At 39.7% G+C, this 23,526-nt stretch overlaps 2 protein-coding genes across 3 annotated transcripts in view; one reads left to right on the forward strand and one right to left on the reverse strand.

The window, feature by feature from the left end:
• Positions 1-440: 440 nt before the first annotated feature.
• On the forward strand, positions 441-3,115 carry LOC104426683 (isoamylase 2, chloroplastic). Its single transcript, XM_039304348.1, is given in 2 exon segments — positions 441-2,100; positions 2,102-3,115. Coding segments are annotated over 2 exon segments (2,454 nt in total). The 5' UTR covers positions 441-466; the 3' UTR covers positions 2,922-3,115.
• Positions 3,116-3,555: 440 nt separating this feature from the next.
• LOC104427949 (protein PALE CRESS, chloroplastic) overlaps positions 3,556-23,526 on the reverse strand; it is a 63,241-nt gene continuing 43,270 nt past the window's right edge. Inside the window, exons 1-7 of one of the 2 annotated variants that reach the window (XM_039305718.1) lie at positions 7,217-7,410; positions 7,021-7,091; positions 5,894-6,088; positions 5,353-5,439; positions 5,126-5,176; positions 4,332-4,511; positions 3,556-4,174 (exon numbers count right to left, since the gene is read on the reverse strand). In XM_039305718.1, coding sequence (XP_039161652.1) covers positions 3,944-4,174; positions 4,332-4,511; positions 5,126-5,176; positions 5,353-5,439; positions 5,894-6,088; positions 7,021-7,091; positions 7,217-7,343 — 942 coding nt within the window. In that variant the 5' untranslated portion in view covers positions 7,344-7,410 and the 3' untranslated portion in view covers positions 3,556-3,943. Of the gene's footprint in view, positions 4,175-4,331; positions 4,512-5,125; positions 5,177-5,352; positions 5,440-5,893; positions 6,089-7,020; positions 7,092-7,216; positions 7,411-18,646; positions 18,842-23,526 lie in introns of those variants that run through there. The other variant, XM_039305719.1, reaches the window with a different exon arrangement.

Below are 23,526 nucleotides of genomic sequence, written 5' to 3' on the forward strand. Positions count from 1 at the left end.
AATCCATAGTATCTCACTTAGGGGTGATCTATTGCTTTGGGATCACTCTTCCATGGCTAGGTTTATCGTCAGATTCATATGAGGAAGTTTTCTTCATTTAAAAATTTGGATGTGATTCGTGTATTTTTGAAATGGCAGTTTAGTGTAGGTATTGTTGTATTTTGTAACTGGAAGTAGACTAATGGAAGTTCCATTTTTGAACAGGAAATAGCTTAAATTTGGAGGAGAAATTTCCTTACTTTGAGAACAACCTGGGCATACCTGCACATAGATGGCTGCTCTTCATCCATTACTTGTAACAAGGCTATGCTGTCTAAGCTGTGGAGCAACCGATGTATCCAAGTTAGCTTCATCATCCAGTTCTCTCACAAGAAGCAAGATGTCACGTACCTTCGATAGAATGGCTACTGGCATGAGAATGGCTACTGGCAAGAAGCAGTTATGCCAAGGATTCACGCCTGATGTCATGGGGACTCCTTCACAGAATGTTAGCTTGAAAGTATGTGCTGCACATGTTTCAATTGAACCAACTGAACAGATGTTCACTCTTACCACAGAGTTCGGCAAACTCGAGAAGGAGTCCACTTATCTATTCAGGACAGAGACTGGCGATCAAATGAAGGTTTCTGTAGGAAAGAGAAACTTGAAATATGCAGTGTATATTGAGGTTTCATCGCTGCAATCACATAGCAGTAGCAATATATTACTACTGTCTTGGGTTGTTTATAGATCAGATTCTAGATGCTACACGACAGAGGACTTTCAAGACTCATCTCCTGATGGGAGGGCATTCGAGTCGCCGTTCAATCAAATTTCTCTTGGTACATATACACTTGAACTGGAATTTGAAGCAGAGAAAATCCCCTTCTTTCTTTCCTTTCTTTTGAAGTCTGCATTTGAGGATACCTCGAGTATTTTGGAAATTAGAAGTCACAGGGGAACAAAATTTTGTGTTCCAGTTGGTTTAGGTCGAGGTAGCCCATTTCCACTGGGTCTCTCCTTTGCAACTGATGGTTCGCTGAATATTTCTATCTTTTCGAGAAATGCAGAAGCTCTGGTTCTGTGCTTATATGATGACGTGTTGGCAGAATTGCCTGCTTTAGAGCTTGATCTGGATCCATATGTTCATCGATCAGGTGATATTTGGCATGTGGCACTGGAAAGTGCTGAGACTTACGAGAGCTATTCTTTCCGATGTAGGGGAAAAAGTACAGATCCGTTGGAATCAGCCCTCACATTACTGGATCCATATGCCAAGATTGTTATGAAGTCAATAATCAAGGATAAAGGATCTACTAGCGTAAATTACCGGGGACTGTTAACGGAGGAACCCACTTTTGATTGGTCTGGTGATGTCCATCCCAACATACCACTAGAAAAGTTGACAATTTATAGCTTGAATGTGAAGCGCTTCACAGAGCATGAGTCTAGTCAACTATCTGCTGATATTGCTGGGACATTTTCTGGTTTAGCTCAGAAGCTGGATCATCTTAAAGATCTTGGGGTGAATGCAGTTCTTTTAGAGCCAACTTTCCCATTTGATGAGGAAAACGGACCATATTTTCCTTGCCACTTCTTTTCCCTGGCGAGTCTGTTTGGGCCTTCCAATAACCCCATATCCACAATTAAATCAATGAAGGATATGGTGAAGAGATTGCATATGAATGGAATAGAGGTTTTTCTTGAAGTAGTCTTCACCCATACTGCCAATGCTGGAGCATTGCAGGGTATCGACGATGAGTCCTATTATGTGAATGGACCAGTAGAATTGAAACAGGGGAATGCTCTGAATTGTAACTATCCAATTGTTCAGCAGATGATCCTCGATAGTCTTCGGCACTGGCTGACTGAATTTCATGTTGATGGCTTCTGTTTCATCAATGCTTCATCTCTGTTGACAGGATTTCATGGAGAATCCTTATCTCGGCCTCCTTTGGTTGAGGCAATTGCTTTCGATCCAGTACTCTCAAGGAAAAAAATCATTGCGGATTGCTGGGATCCCATCAACAAAATGCCAAAGGATGTCCATTTTCCTCATTGGAAGAGATGGGCAGAAGTGAACACAAAATTCTGTACTGATATAAGAAACTTTTGAAAGGTGAGGGCTCTTGAGTGACCTTGCAACGAGATTATGCGGGAGTGGGGACATATTTTCTGATGGTCGAGGCCCCTCATTTTCTTTCAATTACATTTCTCACAATTTTGGACTTCCACTCGTTGATTTAGTCAGCTTCAGCAGTGGTCAGCTCGCAGCAGAGTTTAGTTGGAACTGTGGCGAGGAAGGTCCAACTAATAAACCTGCTGTCCTTGAAAGAAGGCTCAAACAAATTCGTAACTTCCTCTTCATCCTCTACATTTCCTTGGGTGTCCCTATTCTTAGCATGGGTGATGAGTGCGGCCAATCTACCGGAGGTTCCCCTGCTTATGTTGACAGAAAGTCTTTTGACTGGAACGCCCTTAAAACAGGCTTTGGCATCCAGACAACACAGTTCATTTCCTTTTTGAATTCATTTAGAATGAGACGAGCTGACCTGCTTCAGAGTCATGATTTTTTGAAAGAAGAGAATATCGATTGGCATGGAAGCAATCAGTCTCCACCAAAGTGGGAGGATTCATCATGTAAATTCCTCGCCATGACCTTGAAGAAAGAAAGAGCAGAAAGCCAGTCGAGCTCCGAAACATCTCATGAGTTTGGCGATTTGTTTATTACGTTTAATGCGGGTCAAAATTCAGAGAGTGTCATTCTACCAGTTCCTCCGGAGGGCATGACCTGGCATCGCATGGTTGACACGGCTCTGCCGTATCCAGGGTTCTTCTCAGCCAATGGAGAGCCAGTGCTCGAGCAGATGGGAGGACCGTTTGCCTATGAAATCAAGTCTCACAGTTGCGCTCTATTCGAATCACGCAGCCAAGGTGGTTGACATCTTCCTCTCGCCTGTCATTTTTGTATTTAAGATAGATAAATCCTTTCTTTGTACAAGACTTGGACAATAAATGACCAAAGTACAAGTACATTGTACCGTAGCAGAACCCTTCCGGGGGCCGTTGTTACCATATTACTGTATAAAATAAACTCAATAATCACTCTTATTTCGGTAAAGATGGCTCTTACTAAGACTTGATCTCTTGGTGTATTCCTTATTTGAGACGCAGATCGTTTGAAATTTCAAGGATTTACTTGCTCTTCCTCCGCTGGGCCGTATAACGGAATGGCTGATATATTCTAGCTTGGCAATGTGGATCTTTTTGCCTGTACCTTAAAGATGTCATAGGTTGTCGAAGCATAAGATGACTTTGAAAGCAAGTTTCTTGCCATGGAGAGAGGCCGTGTAAATTTTCTCCACGACGCAATATTACACGTTAACTCATAAAATTGGGATTCTTCTTTTTTTCTCTTCCTTAATTTCTTTTCCTGAATTTGCACCACTGTAGGAGGGAAGCAAACCAGTCATTGGTCGATGAGATGAAATAGGTTCATCTTCTCGCACTAGACAGAGGCAAATCTGTAAGGAGGTTAAAAATAACTGCCGCTCATGTCATCAAAGGAAAAAAAAATCTCTGGAAAATTTTCCCATTGAGTTCTTTCAGGTTTCCTCATTCTTCTGACACTAATTCAAGATCAAAATTCGTTTTGCTCTTTGTTTGTCAGACGCAGTGAAAAGCATTACAAGGAATACCATGCACAGCTTGATAAGGAGATTCTCAGAAAAGTCACTTACAACAGTCATAACCATCCTAAACAATATAAAAACCCTAAAACAGAACTCATACTGAGGATCCTACATAAGTACAGTTCATGGTTGATTGACTCGAGGGCCATTACTGGTGCGGCAGCTCAAGCCAAGCCCAGCCCAAGTACGGAGCATCAATATGAGTTCCTCAGTTTTCTTATGGTCAGCGCTGCATTGTCTAGAAACATGGGACGTAGGATATACAGATCTTGCTACCATTTCAAATTGATAGCCAAATCAAGCAGAGCTTCTACTTGGTGTATTGTTTGTTGCTTCTCCTGCTGCTTCAACCTACTTGCAACAGATTCAGGGTCCAACCCTTGAGCGTCTTGCCATTCGCTTTGTTCAGCACGAACCTCTTGTAGCAGTTCATCAACCTCTCTAACAAAATCTACCCTCAAAAGAGCATCATCTTCGGATGAGGGTCGAAGTGGCCCTTGATGCTGCACGATACAATTACTACAACCTTTCAGAAGAGTACCATCCACGAACACATCAATTGACATGAGCAGGATTAGCGAGTTCTAATTTGCTGAATTTAGCCCCCCCCAAAAAAAAAAAGTTATTATTTGATGAATCACCACGCAGTCCATAACAAACCTTATCGATGTCAAGTCCAGCCGGAACCAAAATGCTAAAGGGATCCTCCCGGGGAAAGGTATCCACCATCAGCTTTCTACATTCCTTCAGCCATCCTTCATTATCAAAACCATCATGCAAATTCAAAAGCTCGTTGAGCAGCCTCATGGCAGGAGGGGCCTCCCGTTTCAAAATTTCAGTCTAAAATGCAAGAGAATTTTAACTTATAAGTTTCTTAGGTCAAAGCATCAGTAAACACATAGGTTAATTTCGGAGCATAGAGACTTGGAAACTATGAAATAACTCATTTCAAAGAAAAGTGACCTCAGAATAACAAAACAAACTTTTTTTTTTGGTTGAACAAAGCAAACTTGAAAGACTTCTAAATTGCTAGTATTCCAGAGATTACAGCCAAAATCAAGAGTTTTTACTTTTCAAAGCTACGTGGCTTGACAGTCTCACAAGTGATTTTTGGTCTCCCAAAGTTATCTTTAAGAAAAATTTAGTAGGATTTTTTGGTTACACTTAAACCAATCAACATGGATGAGCTGGTCTACATGATAATGCCAACTGGAATAAGAGGGGGTGAGTAGCTGAGCTGTTTTGTTATTGGAAGATGATATTGCTATAAGAGTGTTAGTATGAGCAATTCTGAGACAAAATATCAATGGCAGCAAGAGCTTTGAATGATTATTTATCTTTCTGTTAGAAGCACAAGTTGCCATTTCAAATAACTTGTGATGGTGTACCTTTTCTCATAATTTCTTGTCCAAATATGGAGCTGGAGTCATCTAAGTACAGAAAGTGGAGCATACCTCAACCCTCCTGTATAAGAGGTCAAGACTTCTAACTGCATCCTTTTCATCCTAAAAGAATAAAAAAATCACGGAGACATTAATAAGGAGAAAAAGATCACATTGAAAAGGCTAATCAATACCAGCTAACAACTTCCCAACCTGTTCCCCAATCCCCTCCTGACTTTCCCCCCGCCCATTCACCATCCCAATACACATCATTAGATATTGCAAAGATGCAAACTTACATCACGTCTAGCAAGATCAAGCCGATTCCAGATAACCATTAAGATAAGTTCTGTCAGTTCTCCTCTCTCAGCAGCTTCCTCGATTTTCTGAAGAAAGGAATAAGACGAGTCAGTATGCCTTTAATCACGGATCTACCACTCCAACTAACATTACCATATACTGGCAGCATCAATGAAAGATGCAAAATATTGGAGGAAATGGGTTCCAGCAAAGAAATTGAATAGAAAGCCAATTCATGGAATTACTCAGGCTGAATGACTACATCAAGAATTTAAGAACTCAGCAAAACGATTTTAATGGCAGATAATACTAATTTTCATGCATCAACAAAATACTTCTAACTTGGTTATGATGCGGCCTTGGCCGTACATCTGCTAAAAAAAACGGTTATAGTTCCGGGGAATGTTCTACACAAACTAGGAAGTAGGCAAGAATGGTTGGATAAAAAATAATTATCAATGTGATTCATGCTTATAATCGTCCAGAGTCTCCAAACGATAAATGAACCCAATAACAAACACTAAGAGAATACCAAAGTACCTCTTCAACTTCTTCCTCTGATCTGATAAAGCTTGATACCAATATCCTTGCCTTTCGAACATCTTCTTCAGGATAACCTTTCAACCTCATGCCAATTTCACGATACTCCTCAACCTTTCTTTCCTCTTCTTCATCTTCCTCCTGTCGCCTGCGATGCAGCTCCTTTGTCTTCTCTCTTTGACGAGCTTGCCATTCCTGGCACAGAGAAAACCTTTACAGATTTAACAGAAAGAGTAAAAGATGGTCAATAGCAACATGTCTCCAATTGCTCCTAGATAACTAACCGGTCATATATTTAATAAAACAGTGACTGTTAAAGAAATCATAAAATAAGATGAATCACTTATTCCTTGACAAGATTGCATCAGCACGGCTATTTGCAAGCACATGAACATGTAATAGAGCTTGATTGTCAGAAGAGTTCAACCGACTCAATCTGGACAGCAGTCTAAGCTTTAGCCTATACCATCACAGAAAGGTTTTGGTCCAGCCAAAGACTCTCATGACTTGAACATGCCTGACAATGTGATTCTAGACCTAGAATATCATAATCACTTCCACTCGTGATTCTGAGCTTCGCAGTACCTGTCACTATGACATAATGTAATATCCCTCCTATTGTCTATATTATGTTTCAAGAACTCAAAAATCCAACCTCATGCTATAGGAAAAGTACTCTCATTCAGCGCACATCGATGACCCCTCCATTTACAAGGTCGTCAACCCTAAAGAACTTCCTTTCACGAGTTCCATGTTTTATGGTTTTCAAGATTACGCCTCATCATTTTTAGAGAGAAAAATCGCACCTTTCTATGAATTCCATAAAGGAAGAACAGAGAATTTAATTCCAAGGAGCAGTCCATTTATGCTGACGATTTCATGTCAAGATGATTACAGGGCCACGATTCCAAATGTCAAGTTCAACACAAGTAAGCTTATCCTTTACAGAAACTATTCAATCATCTTTGCAACGAGATTTGAGATTAGCTCAACAGTTTCCCAATCATCACTTCGGACACATGACTTGCTCATGCCAAACTTCAAGTAGACGACATACTTACAACAACAATGAAAATTCCTGGACAATCTACCAAGGAGGGATTCAAAGACAAGATGGCAACACGCACATCGTCATAGTACTCCTTGGGAAGCCCATCGACGAGAGTCTCGTCTTTGCTCGTCAAGCACTTCCTCAAAACTGCCCATCAAAATTCAAAAGAATCAGAACCGAGAAAAGAGCTTCAGAAAAACGAGGGAACGTTTCATGAGCACCGAAGCTCGGGGAGTTCGGGATATTCGAGGGGAGGACGCGAGAGAACAGACCTACGGAGGAGGAGGAGGAGGAGGAGGAGGTGGGCTTGCTGCTGAACCGCGAGATGGGGAAGCTCGAGGCTGAGGGAAGAGACGGTAGGCGAGGCGCGCGTGTAAGCAGAACCGCATTTGCCTCCATCGACCTTCAATCGATTCCTCCGATCAAAGCGAGAGAGAGAGAGAGAGAGAGAGAGAGAGAGAGGGGTTAGGCGAGGTTTTAAGTGCGTTCAGAAAAAAGGCAGGGACAATTTCCACAAGAGGGATTCAAATTTTCGATGTCAAAAAGAGTGAAGTTAAGTTAGACCTGCTCAGATCTAAAAGACAAAAAAGGTGAAGTTATTTTCAAGGAGTTCCTACAAACAAAAGAAGTCTTCATATTCACCACCCACCTGGTGGCGCTGCTGGCAGCGTCTTTCTCCCCTAATACAAGAGGAGAGTTCGATTCGAGCGTTGAGGGTGAGGCACTTATCCGGTAAGACGTGCGTGGTGGGCTAGCACGTGTTGCCCTAAGTTTACTCCTCGTTACTCCTACCCATTTTTTGAGGGCATGTATGTTTGGTATGGTGCACGAGTTCTTTGGGTCACCAAAAAAAAAAAAAAGAAATCTCATATTCATTAATATGTGCCATGTCCATCCCACATAAAATTTTCAATTTATAAAAATCCTAAATAGGTATATGTAATAGAATCTACTCTCCGATGGTTTCTGTCCAATATCTACTGACTTGAAAACACAAGTGACAAACAATTTAATGATAGGTGTACGATTCACGATGAAAATTCGACATAAATGGATCTTCTAAATGATGACCTCTATAAAAAGCCAAATCACAAGAAAAATGAATTGAGATTGGGAAGTAGGAGATATTTGAATTCACTCCCTCTCTCTTTTCCAAAGCACCAAAACACGGGATGAAATTGAGGCAAAATTAGGGATCTTAGCAAATTTTAAAAATATGATGGTGCTCTTAGGGCAACAATATTTTACAATCTAAAATTTTGGGGATTGAAGTGTGACATGAGAATTAATTTAGGATAAATATGACATGAGATTATCAGCTTCAAATTTTTTGTGAGAAAAATTCTAGTTTGGGTAAACGCAACATGAGTGTAAGTAATTTTGGATTTTTTGTGATTTGAATATTAGTTAGTTTAGGATAAATGCGGCATAATTAAACTTGTAACATTAGGCTAGTGGGCCCCAAAAGAATAAATGGAAAAAGAAGTTTTAAATTGCCCAAAAGAAGAAACTGAAAAAGAAACCGAAAAGTCATTAAAGCAAAAGTAGAGGGAAAGGGTTCGGTTAAACAGAAACTTAGAGTTTCCTCGACCAAAAGATAAGAAAAAGAAGGAGAAGAAGAAGAAGAGAAAAGGGAAAGGAAATAAGTTTTGGCATATGCACGCCTTGGATGCCTTACCAAGCCAACTCGATTCCATAACCCGGTAAGAGATCAAGCCCCTTATTTGTCCGATTGAAGTAATTTTTGGATTTAGGACTTAAATTCGAAATTTTTGGAAAACTGAGCGGCGAAGTCTAATTTTGGAGTCGTTGAGCCGTGTATTTTTGCAAGAATGGTAATTTAGGTGTTGTGGAGCCGTGAGATTTTACGGATCGTGATTTGAGCTTATGGTTTGTCCAAAACAGAATTTCAAAGTTTCCGCGCGCAGTGAACAGTACGCGTCCAGCAGCTTTGGGCCCGTATTTTGTCATTTTTCGGCTTGATTTTGGGATGGCCAAGTCGGGATTCTTGTGATATGTTTCAAGGGATCTCTATTGAATATAAGTACGTTCGGATCGGGGTTCAGAAGAAAAAGTTAAGGCTTGATCAAGTTTTGCGTTTAAACTTCATGTTGCAAATGGCTTGAACAATCGCTTTGGTTATGCGATTTGTTAACGCACATAAGTCCTTTTGTTAGAGTTAAGGAGTAACTTAGTCATTTTGTAGTTGAGATAGAATAGATTTAACATTATTTTTCGGTTATTTGATATAGATTTAACATTATTTTTCGGTTATTTGATAGGGCTTTGAGTTCGACGATACGAGTATTGTTCGTCGTTTGGGTCGTAGAACGACAAGGTGAGTGTCTTGTATCTTCTTTGGTTTTATAAAATCATGTCTTGAAGTATATATATATGTATATATATTGAATTGAGAAGAGCATTTTTATTGCATAAAAGGCAGATCGAGCAATTGCTACCCTTTGGTTGATTGTGAATCTTTGAAAAGCACATTATACAAGGTTTGTGGAGAAACATATATAAAATTGCTTTGCGACTGATTTATAAAAATGTTTATGATGATTTGAGAAATGGATATGAAATGAATGATGGGTTATGTTGCAAAATGTTATTTGTTTGGTTTAAGATATTGATTTTTGGATTGGATTTCTAGTATTGGAGAATGGTTATTTATGCTCAATATAACTGTGAACCCAGTGAGGGGTTTTTGGGTATGCATACCAAGTTTAGGATATCCTTCTGAGCCTAGCCACCGGCTTTGTAGGTGGAGACCTTGCCAAGGGGGGAATCTTGGTCGCCTTGTCACAGGGTGTTGTGTCGTGACCATGGTTAGTTATTGAGCAAAAGATTGATCAATGGATAGACCATGTGTTTTTTATGGAGGTTATTCAATGGATTCGACCATTGATACTTGACTTTTGATGGCGATTCAAATGAGTTTTCCATATTAGTATAAATTTTTGATGATAAGAAATAAATTTTATATGATTCGATATGTATTTTATATACATGCATAGTGGTTGTTCGATCTGCTTAGAAGATATGTACTACTCACTGAGCTGTGGTTGCTCATCCCATTCCTCCTTTAATCTTTTGAGGTTCCTCAGCTAGCGGCGAATAGAGCGAGTGCGTAGTCGGTGGGAACTTTTGGGGAGTTCTATTTTGTTTTTTGGTATGGTTTAAGGAAGTGGTACAAATGATCCTTACTAGTGGAATCGTCTAAGTTTTAAAGTATATCTTTTCTCTTTTTGATGGATTATAGAAACTACGATGTTGCAACCAATTTGAAGATTTATCGATATTTATATATATAAGTTAATATCAATTTGTTGGTTGTGTTTGAGGCTGCGTCCTTTGTAAAGAAGGACGGCCGTGTCATCTCCATTCTTTGTAGTTTTTGGGGTGTGACAAAACTAGTATGGAATTTTTAATGGAATTAACCATATTTAAAAAAAAAAGATTATCCAAATTGGAGGCTTTAGTGAAAGAAACGACGTCTATTTGGACAGGGGAAACCAGCAGAATAACGAGACAACAAACGATAACTCCATATTCCCTGCTCTAATTTCACCCGCACACCTTTGATGAAGGGGTTTGCAATAGAGCCATAGATCTGTCCTGCCTGACATAGCAACCAATCTTTCGATTTAAATGTAGTATCCATAATATACTTTCGCCATCGTCGGACGCTAATACCTTCTACTCCTAGATCAAGACTCTGTACTTCAGTTGAATCTGCATTGCTAATTTAGCCTGTCTCACAATTAAGACGCAGTTTGCTTACGACACATCCACCTGAGGCCACTAGATAAATCTTACCGTCCATGGACGTGGAGGTTTTGTAGAACACTTAACCGGCTGTCATACCATCATCATCGTCGTCGTCCAATTAAACGAGTGAAATCATTGAAAAAATAAGTACTTTTTTGTTTCCTTTTGTTAAAGAAGTGAAAGAGAAGTTCAAGCATCGGAATGTCAACAAATCTGGCATTTACATCCTGCTTACACAGAAAATTTTCACGAGGAGTCTCCTAGTCCTCTATTGCGCTTATTTTTAGTAAACCGTCGTTACATTCCTGTGGCAAATAACAAGTCCAGTCCGTTCAATAATTCGATCCACATCCAACTACCAAAAACTATCCACTTACAAACATTGACAGCAGTCAGAACACAGTCGCACATAAAAGAAAAGTGCACCGCACTGCATCTAACATTGTTAGACTCGGTTTTGGAAACTGGAAAGTGAGACAACTAGCAATCTCAAGTGTTCTTTCTGGGAGAAAAGGAACACATCCTGATTGTTGCATGATAGCTTCCAACACTATTCCTTTAGTAAGAAGAAACTGAATATAGTTGTGATCGAGCAAACTTCCTGTGTGAGTTCCAAGTAAGGTGAAGACTAAAAGAGAGAGATTACAAGACTGCTTATGCACACGTAATGTCCTTACACATGTGAGCTTCCCCGGTTAACCCAGAGTTTGCTCACCGGAAAGTTGAGAAGGAAGAAGAGCACAACCTGGGGAAAAAAAGGAAATAGAAAGTACAAGCAAATCCACTCTAAAAAAGTAATCTCATTCACAAGGAAGCTATAAGGAAATAGGCAAAGGCAAGCGTTGTCTATCCTCTGGCTCATAGGCACGAACAGGGTTTGGACATTGCCTTTTGTATTTGTGAAGCTGGTAAGGGCCATTGTGGTTGGCTAGCTTATCGCATCCATCAACTACTAGATGACAATCTTTAGAAGCTACCCAAGATAGAAAAGGCAAACTCACTAATGATCTGCAGGATGTAAATTCCATGGTCCTCAACTTCTTCAACTTCGAGAGACTAGGCAACCTTACCAGGGAACTGCACTGGTCGATCCTTATACTTTCCAGTGATTCCAGTTCCTCGAGGCCTTGGATTTCAACTAGCATTTGGCAGTTCAACAAGCGCACCGCTCTGAGCTTCTTCAAGCCTGACAGACAGGATAACCGCCGTAGACATGTGCAGTTCGACACAGTTAGTTCCCTCAGATTCTCCAATTGTCCAAACTGAATGAGTGGAATTTCTTTTAGCCACGATTTACATAGATCCAAAGTCCACAAATTTTTTGAGTCATAACAGGGCAATAATTCAGATAATGATTTGAAGTTTATAAGCTTCAACATGGAGAGAGTGGAAGGAAGTGGCTGAGCGAGGGATTGCAGATCTAAACAAGACAGAACTAGTTGTTCCAGGCCAGGAAGGGAAGCTAATTCAGTCGGCGGTAAACTGATGCTTTTGTGAACCAGTTTCAGGTTCTTCAGGCTTGACAACTTCCCAACCCAATCCAGGTTTGGAGTTTGTATAGAATTGGCAACCCATGGGTTAGAAAGAGATTCCTCAAAGCAGTCGGATACAATTAAATCGATTAAATTGGTTTGATTTGAGAGGTTTGGGACTGTCTCTAGTGAGCGTGACTCAGCATGAAGGATAATCAAACTGGTGGGAAGCTCTGGGATTTGTTTAAGCTCATGGCAACCTTCCAAATGAAGGTTTTGGAGATGAGAAAGCTGGTTGATTGTTGTTGGCAAATATCTAATGTGAGTGTGAGATAAGTTCAGGATTTTCAGAGAGGGTAGACTCCCGATTGAGTCTGGAAGCTCTCTTAGCTCATCGCATCTGGACAAACACAAGCTTTCAAGGTCCTTTAGCTCTCCAATTGAGTGTGGAGTTCGCTAATTCCAACACTTTCCATCTCTAGCCTTTTCAAAGACTGCAGATTACCGATCGAGTGGGGAAGATATAAACCAACAGGACCAAATAATGTCCCTCTCACAATCAGCTCTTTCAAAGCCGTTAAACAACCAACTTCTTCAGGCAACCCTCTCAGACATGTGCACGCATCAATTTCCAAGTAATTCAGCTGTACTAGCTTACCAATTGATTCGCCAATTTCAACCAAGCTTTCGCAATTTTGTACAATCAATCTTTCCAATGTTGAGAGGGCAGAGAGGTCGGGTAATCTGGTTAAGCGGCTGCATTCTTTAAGTTCCAGAGCTTTCAACTTAGATGATTTCTGTCGGGGACCAGAATATCAGAAGGGGAATGAGCAACTGCAGGCATGTTTGATTGAACAACAAAAATAGAAATGGATGCATGTGTAACTGTTCATACCAGGATTTGGTGCCATCCTTGCCAATCATCACCAAGATCAGTCAGTACCAGAAAGCTTGAGAACGACTAGATTACTTGGAGAGAAATTGGTCGCATCAAATTGTGCAGGAAAACGATCCCAAGATAGCCATCTCAGTTCTCTGAAAACGTTACTGTAATCTCCAATGAAGTTTACCCCTTCAACATGAAGACCCCTTAGCTTTGGCATAGCAGCAAAGGCATCACTTGTGAGCGTCTGTACCCTAGGTAGTTGTATCCTAAGCAATTTGACATTTCTCGTTTGCTGGTGATCAATCTAGCAAAGATACCAAGCATCAGCGAACTTTAACACTAAACAAGAGAAACTTGAAAGGCAGAGGGCAGCGAACTCTTTTTTCTTACTAAGACCAGAATTCCGTTAATTTTTTGAGGAGGAAATTGCAGTTTACTTGTATAAATAACTTTACCTGTTCACAAAGTTCGCCAAGGCATTCCGCATTTATCAACAACCTGCTTCGATTTCTATAGTTTTTACTCTCCTCTTGAACAATATTCCTTCCAAAATCTCTGATCAGGTCATGCATCCGGAAAATATCGCGATGGTCTATCTTCAACAGAGACAAATCAGCGAGAGTGGCAAGTCCACTTTCAGGGGATAAATCACAATCTTCCCACATATATACTGCGTTTGTGCTCTCTTTGCCAATGAAAAAGCATGCAATGTCTAAGAAAATTTGCTGCTGCTCAAAGCTTAATGCCCCATAAGATATCCGTAGCGTCTCTTGGACACTCTCATGAGGTGATGATCTTTTTAAACGGTGCCATGCTTCTACTCACATCTTGAGGCTTCTGTCATGGAGGCAAGAACCTAAAACTTCAAGAGCCAAAGGAATTCCTCCGGTAGTGGCCACTATTTCACTGGCAAGATTCTCGCGATCATCTGAAGGTAGGGTTTCTCCGAAGGCATGCTCACTGAAAAGTTGAAGAGCATGGCAAGGACTCAACTCTGTCATCTCATAAACACAACCCTGTTGTCCCATTTCTTTTGCTCGCAGAAGACCCACATTTCTAGTTGTGATAATAATCCTGCTTCCCCTGCCGAACCAGTCACGGATTTTTGCCAGTGCCATGAGCTGGCCTACATCATCAACATCATCAAGGACAATGAGGACTTTTTTGCTGCGAAATCCACTTTGTATCATGTTGATGCCGTCATCGACGTTGTGGATATCAGCAGTCTGCAATGCTACGATGCCACCTTCCCATCCTGAATTTGCTCGGATGTCTGAAAGGAAGCTGCAACCATCAAACAGATGAGCTATCTCGTTGTAAACCGCCTTGACAAGAGTCGTCTTGCCAATTCCTCCCATCCCATGAACAACAAGATATTTCACGTCCAGGGAACCGCAGTCTAACCACTGCACCACGTCTTTGATTCGATCGTCAATTCCAACTAAATGATCGGGAAGAATCCTTTGTCTCTTCTTCAGCTTAATAGAAAGCTCTCGAACAAGATCTTTAACAAGTTTACCAAGCCTGCCATGCATAATAAATCATCGTCTTAGAAGAAAAGAGGAGCAACTATATCAGCAATATACGAGCATATCTAGGTATCTAGAGCATCCCTAACAGCATCATCTCCCTCTCTCGTACTCATGATGGTGATCCAACAAAGAAGTTCTCAGAGCTTCTGACATATTCTTAAGGTAAAGGAATTAACATAAACCATTCAAGTGAAGGTGTAGCAATTAACCATCTCCCCAGGGAATTTGTCCAGTTGATAATTAGCAAAGCGGACCGTGCTGGCACGAAAGACACTCCTGCTTTTTGAATCTCAGATATGGCACAAAACAGCAACAGTCTGAGACTAGCTCAAATTTCATTTCTAGCATAGCATAATACGCAGAAGCTATAAAATGTCTCTACCAAAACTTTGGATATCATACCCATCGACCATTCTATGGAACCTTAAATTGCCAATCATAATTAGCCCTTCTAAGCATATTTTGTATTGCCATCTATATATATATGAATCAGTTTGGTGGAGAGAGAGAGAGAGAGAGATAAAGGTAACAAAAAAAGGGTGTAATGGCCATTAAAGTTTCTTCTTTTACTAAGCTTTCGTTGAGGTAATCCGCGAACGTGAGGCAAGTGTCGGAACCTCGGAAGCTCAAGAACACGTTGTACTTGTAGCCGGACAAGCGCGACGTCGACGGGCCGTCCACGAAATCTGATCACTTTCGCTTTTAAAACGACATTGCCAGCGAGGAAGAAGAAGAAGAGGAGGAGGCGAGACTACTGAAAAGGCAGAAAAACAACAAATTTCACTCGTTGTGTGATCCGAGGAAGAACCCAAAAAAAAAAAAGGAAAAAAAAAGGAAATAGTTTGCAATCGAAGAGAAGCGAGTTTATTCGACGCGCATTTCTTCGCATGTATTTTATCGATGAGCGATCGCTTTCGGTGCCTTTCCTCGACGTTTCGTTCGATGCGGAGCGCAACGACTTCCTGAAATCGACAGGCCCCAGGAGGGCTGAGATCGACCAGAAGACCACCCAATTCTTACCGATGGAAATGTCGATGTGCAACGGCTGCGTTGGAACGAAAAAGTTGATGTAACCATGCCGTCGGTACACGTCAAGGTAAGTGCGCTCGGTATGATATAACTGTCGAATTACGGAGCCAGGTGACTGTTAACTAACTGTTAAGTAGTGAAGTCGTAATAATCACTTGTAATGGCTGATCGTTGGTTATAAAAACCCCCCAATCATTTTTTTTGTAAATTTATCTTCAATCTTTATTTTTCTACAATTTAAATAGCTAGTCATATTTGACTCCACTAATGAATACTCAAAACACTAATCCACCATTTGTTAATATTATTCATTATTTCAATTTGACAAATTCAACTCCATTCTAATAATTCATAAAATTTGGAGAAAAAAAAAAAAAAAAAAAAAAAAAACAAACAAAATCCATGTTCGGGACTTGCTTATCCGAAGAAATTTTTTTAAAAAAACTTGAGGGTAAATTGTGTGTCGTGGGAAACGAGAGTCAAAACAAAAAGAATATTAGATTTTTCTTCTTTCTTCATTTATTATTTTTATTTTTTTATATATTCACATTTTGACTCATTGTTTATTGAAATTTTTTTAATTAACCCGTGCGGAATCGGATTCACGTGTTGGAATTCCGAATTTAGATGTCGAAATCTTAGACTCACGTGTTGGAGAGTGTCAAGAAAATTGATTAGGTGTTAGATTTTTCAATATGTATTAACTGAGTGTTAGATATATGTTGGGAGTGTTTGATATGACATGAAGACTCCTAAAAATGTCGATATTTTCTAGATTAAGAAAGTCATTGTGCGAAGTGTTTGAAAGAAAACATTACTTTTTAGGTAATACAAATACAGATGAGGGACGAAGATTAAAAAAAAAAAAAAAAAATAGATTGAGTCCCTACAACAGCATCAACATTTCTTGGTGATAAAAATTCTTATTTTCTTTAATACTTTATGCGGGGTAAGTATACTATGAGTACCAAAAGTTATATACGACGTTCACTTTGGTGTCAAAAGTTTATTTTAGATCACTTAAGTGCCAAAAAGTTTGAAAAACAACCATTTTAGTGCCAACTCCGATTTGGTTAGTCGAAAATGTGACATGGCACTTTTTTTATTAATTTTTGAAGCTGATATGGCTCGCCGAAGAGTACAGTCAACATTTAAACAACAAAACGACGATCTTTAGTGTTTATCCCCTAATTCAAAACCCTAAATCTCTGGCTAGTCGCCGTCCTCGACGGCCCTCGCGCTTGGCGGCCATGGCTCCAACCCCGACCTCGATCCCGACAACGGCCACTTGGCGGCCAAGTCGAAGGCCGTGATCGGCTGGTGCTCGGGGAGGTCGTCGACGAGTGCATCGCCCTCGATCTCTCCCTCTCCATCTTCGATCTCCCGATGAGGGCATGGCCTACGTCTTCCAAGGTACCTAGGCTCCAACGATCGGGGCTGGTGCTCCCTCGTGTGCCGTCACTAGCTTGAGATCGAAGGCCAGAGTCGCCAGAGGCTCACCCTCCATGCCCACTCGGAGCTATTGGATGTGATCTCGGCCCTGTTCGCTCGATTTTGACTCGGTCACGAAGCTCACGCAGAAAGTGCGAGTTTGACTTGGCGCAAGTTGTTGAGCATCGGTGATGACGCGCTTGTGCTGAGCTAGCTCAAGTGCAGGCACCTCACGTGCCTCAAGTTGCGGCCAAGCGACAGTGGCCGAGCAAGATAGGTCGGCGGTCGAGCGAGATAGGTCAGCGGCCAACGAGGATCAGAACCATAATTTCAATCTTCAAATAAAATAAAATAAAAATCCCAAAATGAGTTGTGCGGCGTCATTTTTGTGAGGCCATCCACTTAGGACGACAAATCGACGTCGTCATTTTCTTAAGGGGGGCAGAAAATGACGTCGTTTAAAAGCTATGCTAATTTTTTTTTTTTTAAATGTAAAAGCCACGTAATCATTTTGGCCGGAATCTCTCGCCGGTGGCACTAAAGTGATCATTTTTCTTATGATTTGGCACTTAAGTGATTCGACAGAAACTTTTGGTACAAAAGTGAACGCCATACATAATTTTTGGCACTGATAATGTACTTACCCTCTTTATGCGGTATGGAATATAGGCAAAAGAGTGCGCGCTTTGTGTGTTAAAAAGCAATATCTCGAAATTTGATTAATCCAGGAAATTATAAGTATATATTTTTACATACGTAAGAAGGGTTAACTTATCAAGAATGGTTCAAATCTAAATGTAGAAATTGTTAAGAGTTTTAGTGTACTTTTAAACTATGATTCTGTTGTTCTTTATTTATTAATGTAATATATGGATTTTTCATGGACTTGGACGAGGGAATTTTTATTTTGGTCAAACGTCATGATGGAATAACACCAGTCAGGACGTTACTCTTTTCCCTCACACGTACCAAGGATTCTTTCTCCTTATTAAGAGGATTGGACCAATATTTACTAGTAAAAACTAAGAACTTAAAATTATATGGTGAAAGAAAAATTCCAAAGAATTTGGGTGGCAACAGAGTATAGACTTATGAGGAATTTACAGAATGGCATACACCAACAGCAGTTCCACTCAAAGAGATCTATAAGAATGACAGGTGAATTTGTGGTTAAATGCCGGATGAAAATGAAGAAGCAAATCCTCGAGTTAAACACAAACTTTTTTTTCTCATCTGGATATCACTTATCAACAAGATGAAAGACCCCCACGTGTTTGAAATTACTCAGGCTGAAGGACTACATCAAGAATTTGAGAACTCAGCAAAACGATTTTAATGGTAGATAATACTAATTTTCATGCATCAACAAAATACTTCTAACCTGGTTATGATGTGGCCTTGGCCGTACATCTGCTTAAAACAATCGGTTATAGTTCTGGGGAATGTTCTACACAAACTAGCAAGTAGGCAAGAATGGTTGGATAAAAAATAATTATCAATGTAATTCATGCTTATAATCGTCCAGAGTCTCCAAACGATAAATGAACCCAAAAAACAAACACTAAGAGAATACCAAAGCACCTCTTCAACTTCTTCCTCCGATCTGATAAAGCTTGATACCAATATCCTTGCCTTTCGAACATCTTCTTCAGGATAACCTTTCAACCTCATTCCAATTTCACGATACTCCTCAACCTTTCTTTCCTCTTCTTCGTCTTCCTCCTGTTGCCTGCGATGCAGCTCCTTCGTCTTCTCTCTTTGACGAGCTTGCCATTCCTGGCACAGAGAAAACCTTTGCAGATTTAACAGAAAGAGTAAAAGATGGTCAATAGCAACATGTCTCCAGTTGCTCCTAGATAACTAACCTGTCATATATTTAATAAAACAGTGACTGTTAAAGAAATCAGAGAATAAGATGAATCACCTATTCCTTGACAAGATTGCATCAGCATGACTATTTGCGAGCACATGAACACGTAATAGAGCTTGATTGTTAGAAGAGTTCAACCAACTCAATCTGGACGGCAGTCTAAGCTTAGCCTATACCATCACAGAAAGCTTTTGGTCCAGCCAAAGACTCTCATGACTTGAACATGCCTGACAATGCGATTCTAGACCTAGAACATCATAATCACTTCCACTTGTGATTCTGAGCTTCGCAGTGCCTGTCACTATGACATAATATAATATCCCGCCTATCGTCTATATTATGTTTCAAGAACTAAACCCAATCTCATGCTATAGGAAAAGTACTCTCATTCAGCGCACATTGATGCCCACTCCATTTACAAGGTCCTCGACCCTAAAGAACTCCCTTTCACGAGTTCCATGTTTTATGGTTTTCAAGATTACGCCTCGTCACTTTTAGAGAGAAAAATCGCACCTTTCTATGAATTCCATAAAGGAAGAACAGAGAATTTAATTCCAAGGACCAGTCCATTCATGCTGACGATTTCACGTCAAAATGATTACAAGGCCACGATTCCAAATGTCAAGTTCAACACAAGTAAGCTTGCCCTTTACGGAAAATACTCAATTATCTTTGCAACGAGATTTTAATTTAGCTCAACAGTTTTCCAATCATCACTTTATGGATACATAATCTGCTCATGCCAGACTTCAAGTAGACGATAGACACACGACAACAGTGAAAAATCCAGGAAAATCGACAAAGGAGGGATTCAGAAGACAAGATGGCAACACGCACATCGTCATAGTATTCCTTGGGAAGCCCATCGATGAGAGTCTCGTCTTTGCTTGCCAAGCAATTCCTCAAAACTGCCCATCAAAATTCAGAATCGAAAAACGAACTTCAGAAAAACGAACGAACATTTCATGAGCACCGAAGCTTGGGGAGTTGGGGATATTCGAGGGAAGGACGCGAGAGAACAGACCTACGGAGGAGGAGGAGGAGGAGGAGGAGGAGGAGGAGGTGGGCTTGCGGCTGAATCGCGAGAAGGGGAAGCTCGAGGATGAGGGAAGAGACGGTAGGCGATGCACGCATGTAAGCAGAACCGCATTTGCCTCCATCGACCTTCAATTGATTCCCCCGATTAAAGTGCCACAGAGGGAGGGAGAGGGAGAGGGAGAGGGAGAGGGAGGTTTTAGTTTGGGTTCACAAAGAAGGGGAAAACAATTCCCAAGAGAGGTCCTACAAGAATTTTTCTGTATTCGAAATTGTTATATATATATCAGTCGTCAGGTGTCATCCGCTTAAATAATTTGACAATAGAATTTAACGAAAAATAATAGAGAGTAAATTTGTTATAAATATATAAATTTGAGGTTTTTCGTGTTAAAAAATTAATTTCTAGTACATTAGTCATGGTTGTAATAGTTTGGGGTTTTTCTAATATTAACCCTTTAAAGGCAAAGAAAGATTGTCCATATTGGAGGCTTTACTCCAAGCAATGCCATCTCCAAGTCCTCTATTGTGCTTGTTTTAGTAAACCCGTTACTACATTCCCTTCGCTTAGTATTATAGGCGAAATAGCTACAATTGAACTTTGGATTAAACCCCTTGTGGTAGGTGCTCGCGGTTCCATATCATGTTCACAATTATGCAATGGTCGTCTAAATAGACAGATAACAAGTTATATCTCTTTAGACATTAGATCTATATGCAATTACCAATGCAGTTAAAACTCAATTTAGCAAATAAAGGGAGAAGTGTACTATGCGAGTGCCGAACACCTGGAGTATCAAAACTTGGCCTAGAGAGAAAGTGAAACTTAAATGCCAAAATCAGAGTAAATGGATTACTTAAGTGTCAATGACGAGAAAATTCAGCCAAAATGCTGATGTAGCGATTTTCCAATGAGGCAAGTGCAAAACAACATCATTTTGCATGTTGATATGGCTAGATAAGTGCAAAAATGACATCGTTTTGCTGTTGACGTGAGTAAATAATTTATATAAAAATTAATTAAAATAAATTTAAAACTAAATTTATTTAAAAAACAAAGAGAGAGAGAGAGAGAGAGAGAGAGAGAGAGAGAGATTACAGGTGGTGAGGGTTGAGCCATTGCTAGAGCTTGATGACCTTGGTTGGCCCTCACCGTCGCTAGCCCTTCCTAGGGACGGTAGGGAGGCGAAGTAGCAACAGGCCAGCCCTTAGCCACCCGCAACTATTCATCTTCTTCTCTCTCTCTCTCTCTCTCTCTCTCTCTCTCAATATTCAATTTTTAATTTTTTTAATTTAATTTAATTAATTTTTTAAATTAAAATTTAAATCCGTGCCAAAACGACGTCGTTTTTGCGTTTCTTTCTTGAGTTAGCTCTCCAAGTGAGCCATAGACGAGCAAAATTAATAAAAAATTGCCACATAAGATTTCCGATGGGAGTCGTTGGAGGTGGCACTCAAGTGTCCCATTTTTTAAAAAATGTCACTTTTCTACTTAGTTTGTAGTATTGTTGAAAATGAATTAGAATGCTTGAATTTGCGTTTTTTTTATTGAGTCGGCTCTTCGGTGAGCCATGTAGACGAGGAAAATTAATAAAAAATTGCAACGTAAGATTTTTGACGGGAGTCACTGGAGGTGGCACTTAAGTGTCCCATTTTAAAAAAAAAGTGACACTTTTCTACTTTGTTTGCGGTATTGTTAAAAATGAATCACAAGGCTTGAATTTTTTTAGTTCTATTGTTGGAAATGGATCACCTGCAGCTCACCTGCAACTGTTCATCTTCTCTCTCTCTCTCTCTCTCTCTTTCTCTCTCTCTCTATTTTTTTTTTTAATTTTAAAATTTTTTATAATTTAATTTAATTAATTTTTTAGTTTAAAATTCAAATCTGTGCCAAAACGATGTCGTTCTTGCGTTTCTTTGTTGAGTCAGCTCTCCCATGAGCTACATGGACGGGCAAAATTAATAAAAAATTGCCACGTAAGATTTCTGGGGGAGTCGCTAGAGGTGGCACTCAAGTGCCTATTTTTTTTTTAAAAAGTGGCACTTAAATGTTATTTTCCCACCGACCAAAAAAAAAAAAAGGTGTTACTTTCCCACTTAGCTCATGAGTATTGTTGATATTGTTGGAAATAGTTTGCAATATTATTGGAAATGAATCAATTGCATCGGTTATCAAGCATCGTAGTATTGTTGATATTGTTGGAAATAGTTCGCAGTATTATTGGAAATGGATCAATCGCAACAGTTATCAAGCAGGCCAGAGGGTTTTTAGCTAAGATCCCTTTCGCATGCACTCGGATCCACCTTAACCTGGCTTTGATGCCAATTTGGGGACCTATCCTCAAAAGACATCTTGTGAGGTGAGGGAGTCATAGTGGTTATCAACTAGGAAGCACCAACATTTTCTAGGAGCTTTTGTATTGTGTGTTGGACACTTGGATATGTGTCTGACACTTTCGGACACTCGGTCATGTTAGAAAATTCAACACCTAGTCAATTTTTTCGACACTCTTAAACACTCGAGTCGGAATTCCGATATGTGAGTTTTTGACACATGAGTTCGACATGCTAGGTCAATTTTTTAAAAATTTTCAATAAAAGAAGGGTCTAAATAAATATGTGAGAAAATAAAAATCAATAATAAAAATAACAAATCAGGAAAGAAGAAAACTTAATATTTTCTTCTCTTCTCTTCGACTTTTACTTTTCGTGATAGATAATTTACTCTCAAGTTTTTTTCGTTTTTCTTTCAACATGTCGACATGCAAGTCTAGAATGCGAATTACTTTTTTTTTTTTTCTTTCTAGTTTTTTTATAGATTTATTGAAATTGAGTTGAATTTATCAAATTGAAATAATGTAGGATATTAATAAATTGTGGATTAATGTTTTTAGTGTAAATTTATTATAGGATTTTATTTATTTATTTATAAATTTGAATCGGATTAATATGATTGAAATAATCATTATATATATATATAAAATATACATATAATATATAATTTGTCTCAACGTGTCGAAATTCTCTATTTTTTGAAAAACGACTTGTCGATGTGTCATGTCATGTCGAGTGTTATGTGTTGGTGTCGATGTTACTTAGGTTATCAAGCAGGCTAGAAGGCTTCTCCCAAGCGACGTGGGACAGCTAAGATCCCAGGCTAACATTGCTAGACTTGGTTGGTGGCAATGCGGGACGACCGGCAATATGAAGCGTTCTTTCTTCTTGGAGAAAAAAAAAATCCTAATTAGGAAGGCATTACAGGTCACAAAATTGTTCCTTTTGAATTGCTTATGCAAGTTAGTTAAGTCATTAGTTATCTAAAAGAAGAAATTGAATTTGAGTGATCGAACGAGCTTCGTGTGTTAGTTCAAAGTGAGGAGAAGACTGGAGAGAGAGACCGCTAAGACTGCTGATGCATCTGTAATGTTTTTTGCACACCTGAGCTTCCTATGTTAATTCAGAGCATGCTAACTGGAATGTCGATAAGAAAGAAGAGCACAGCATGGATATAAAAAGGAAATAGAAAGTACAAGCAAATTCCGACGGTCAATCCTTC

The sequence above is a fragment of the Eucalyptus grandis genome, chromosome 11 (assembly GCF_016545825.1).
Source record: "Eucalyptus grandis isolate ANBG69807.140 chromosome 11, ASM1654582v1, whole genome shotgun sequence".
NCBI classification, from domain to species: Eukaryota; Viridiplantae; Streptophyta; class Magnoliopsida; order Myrtales; family Myrtaceae; genus Eucalyptus; species Eucalyptus grandis.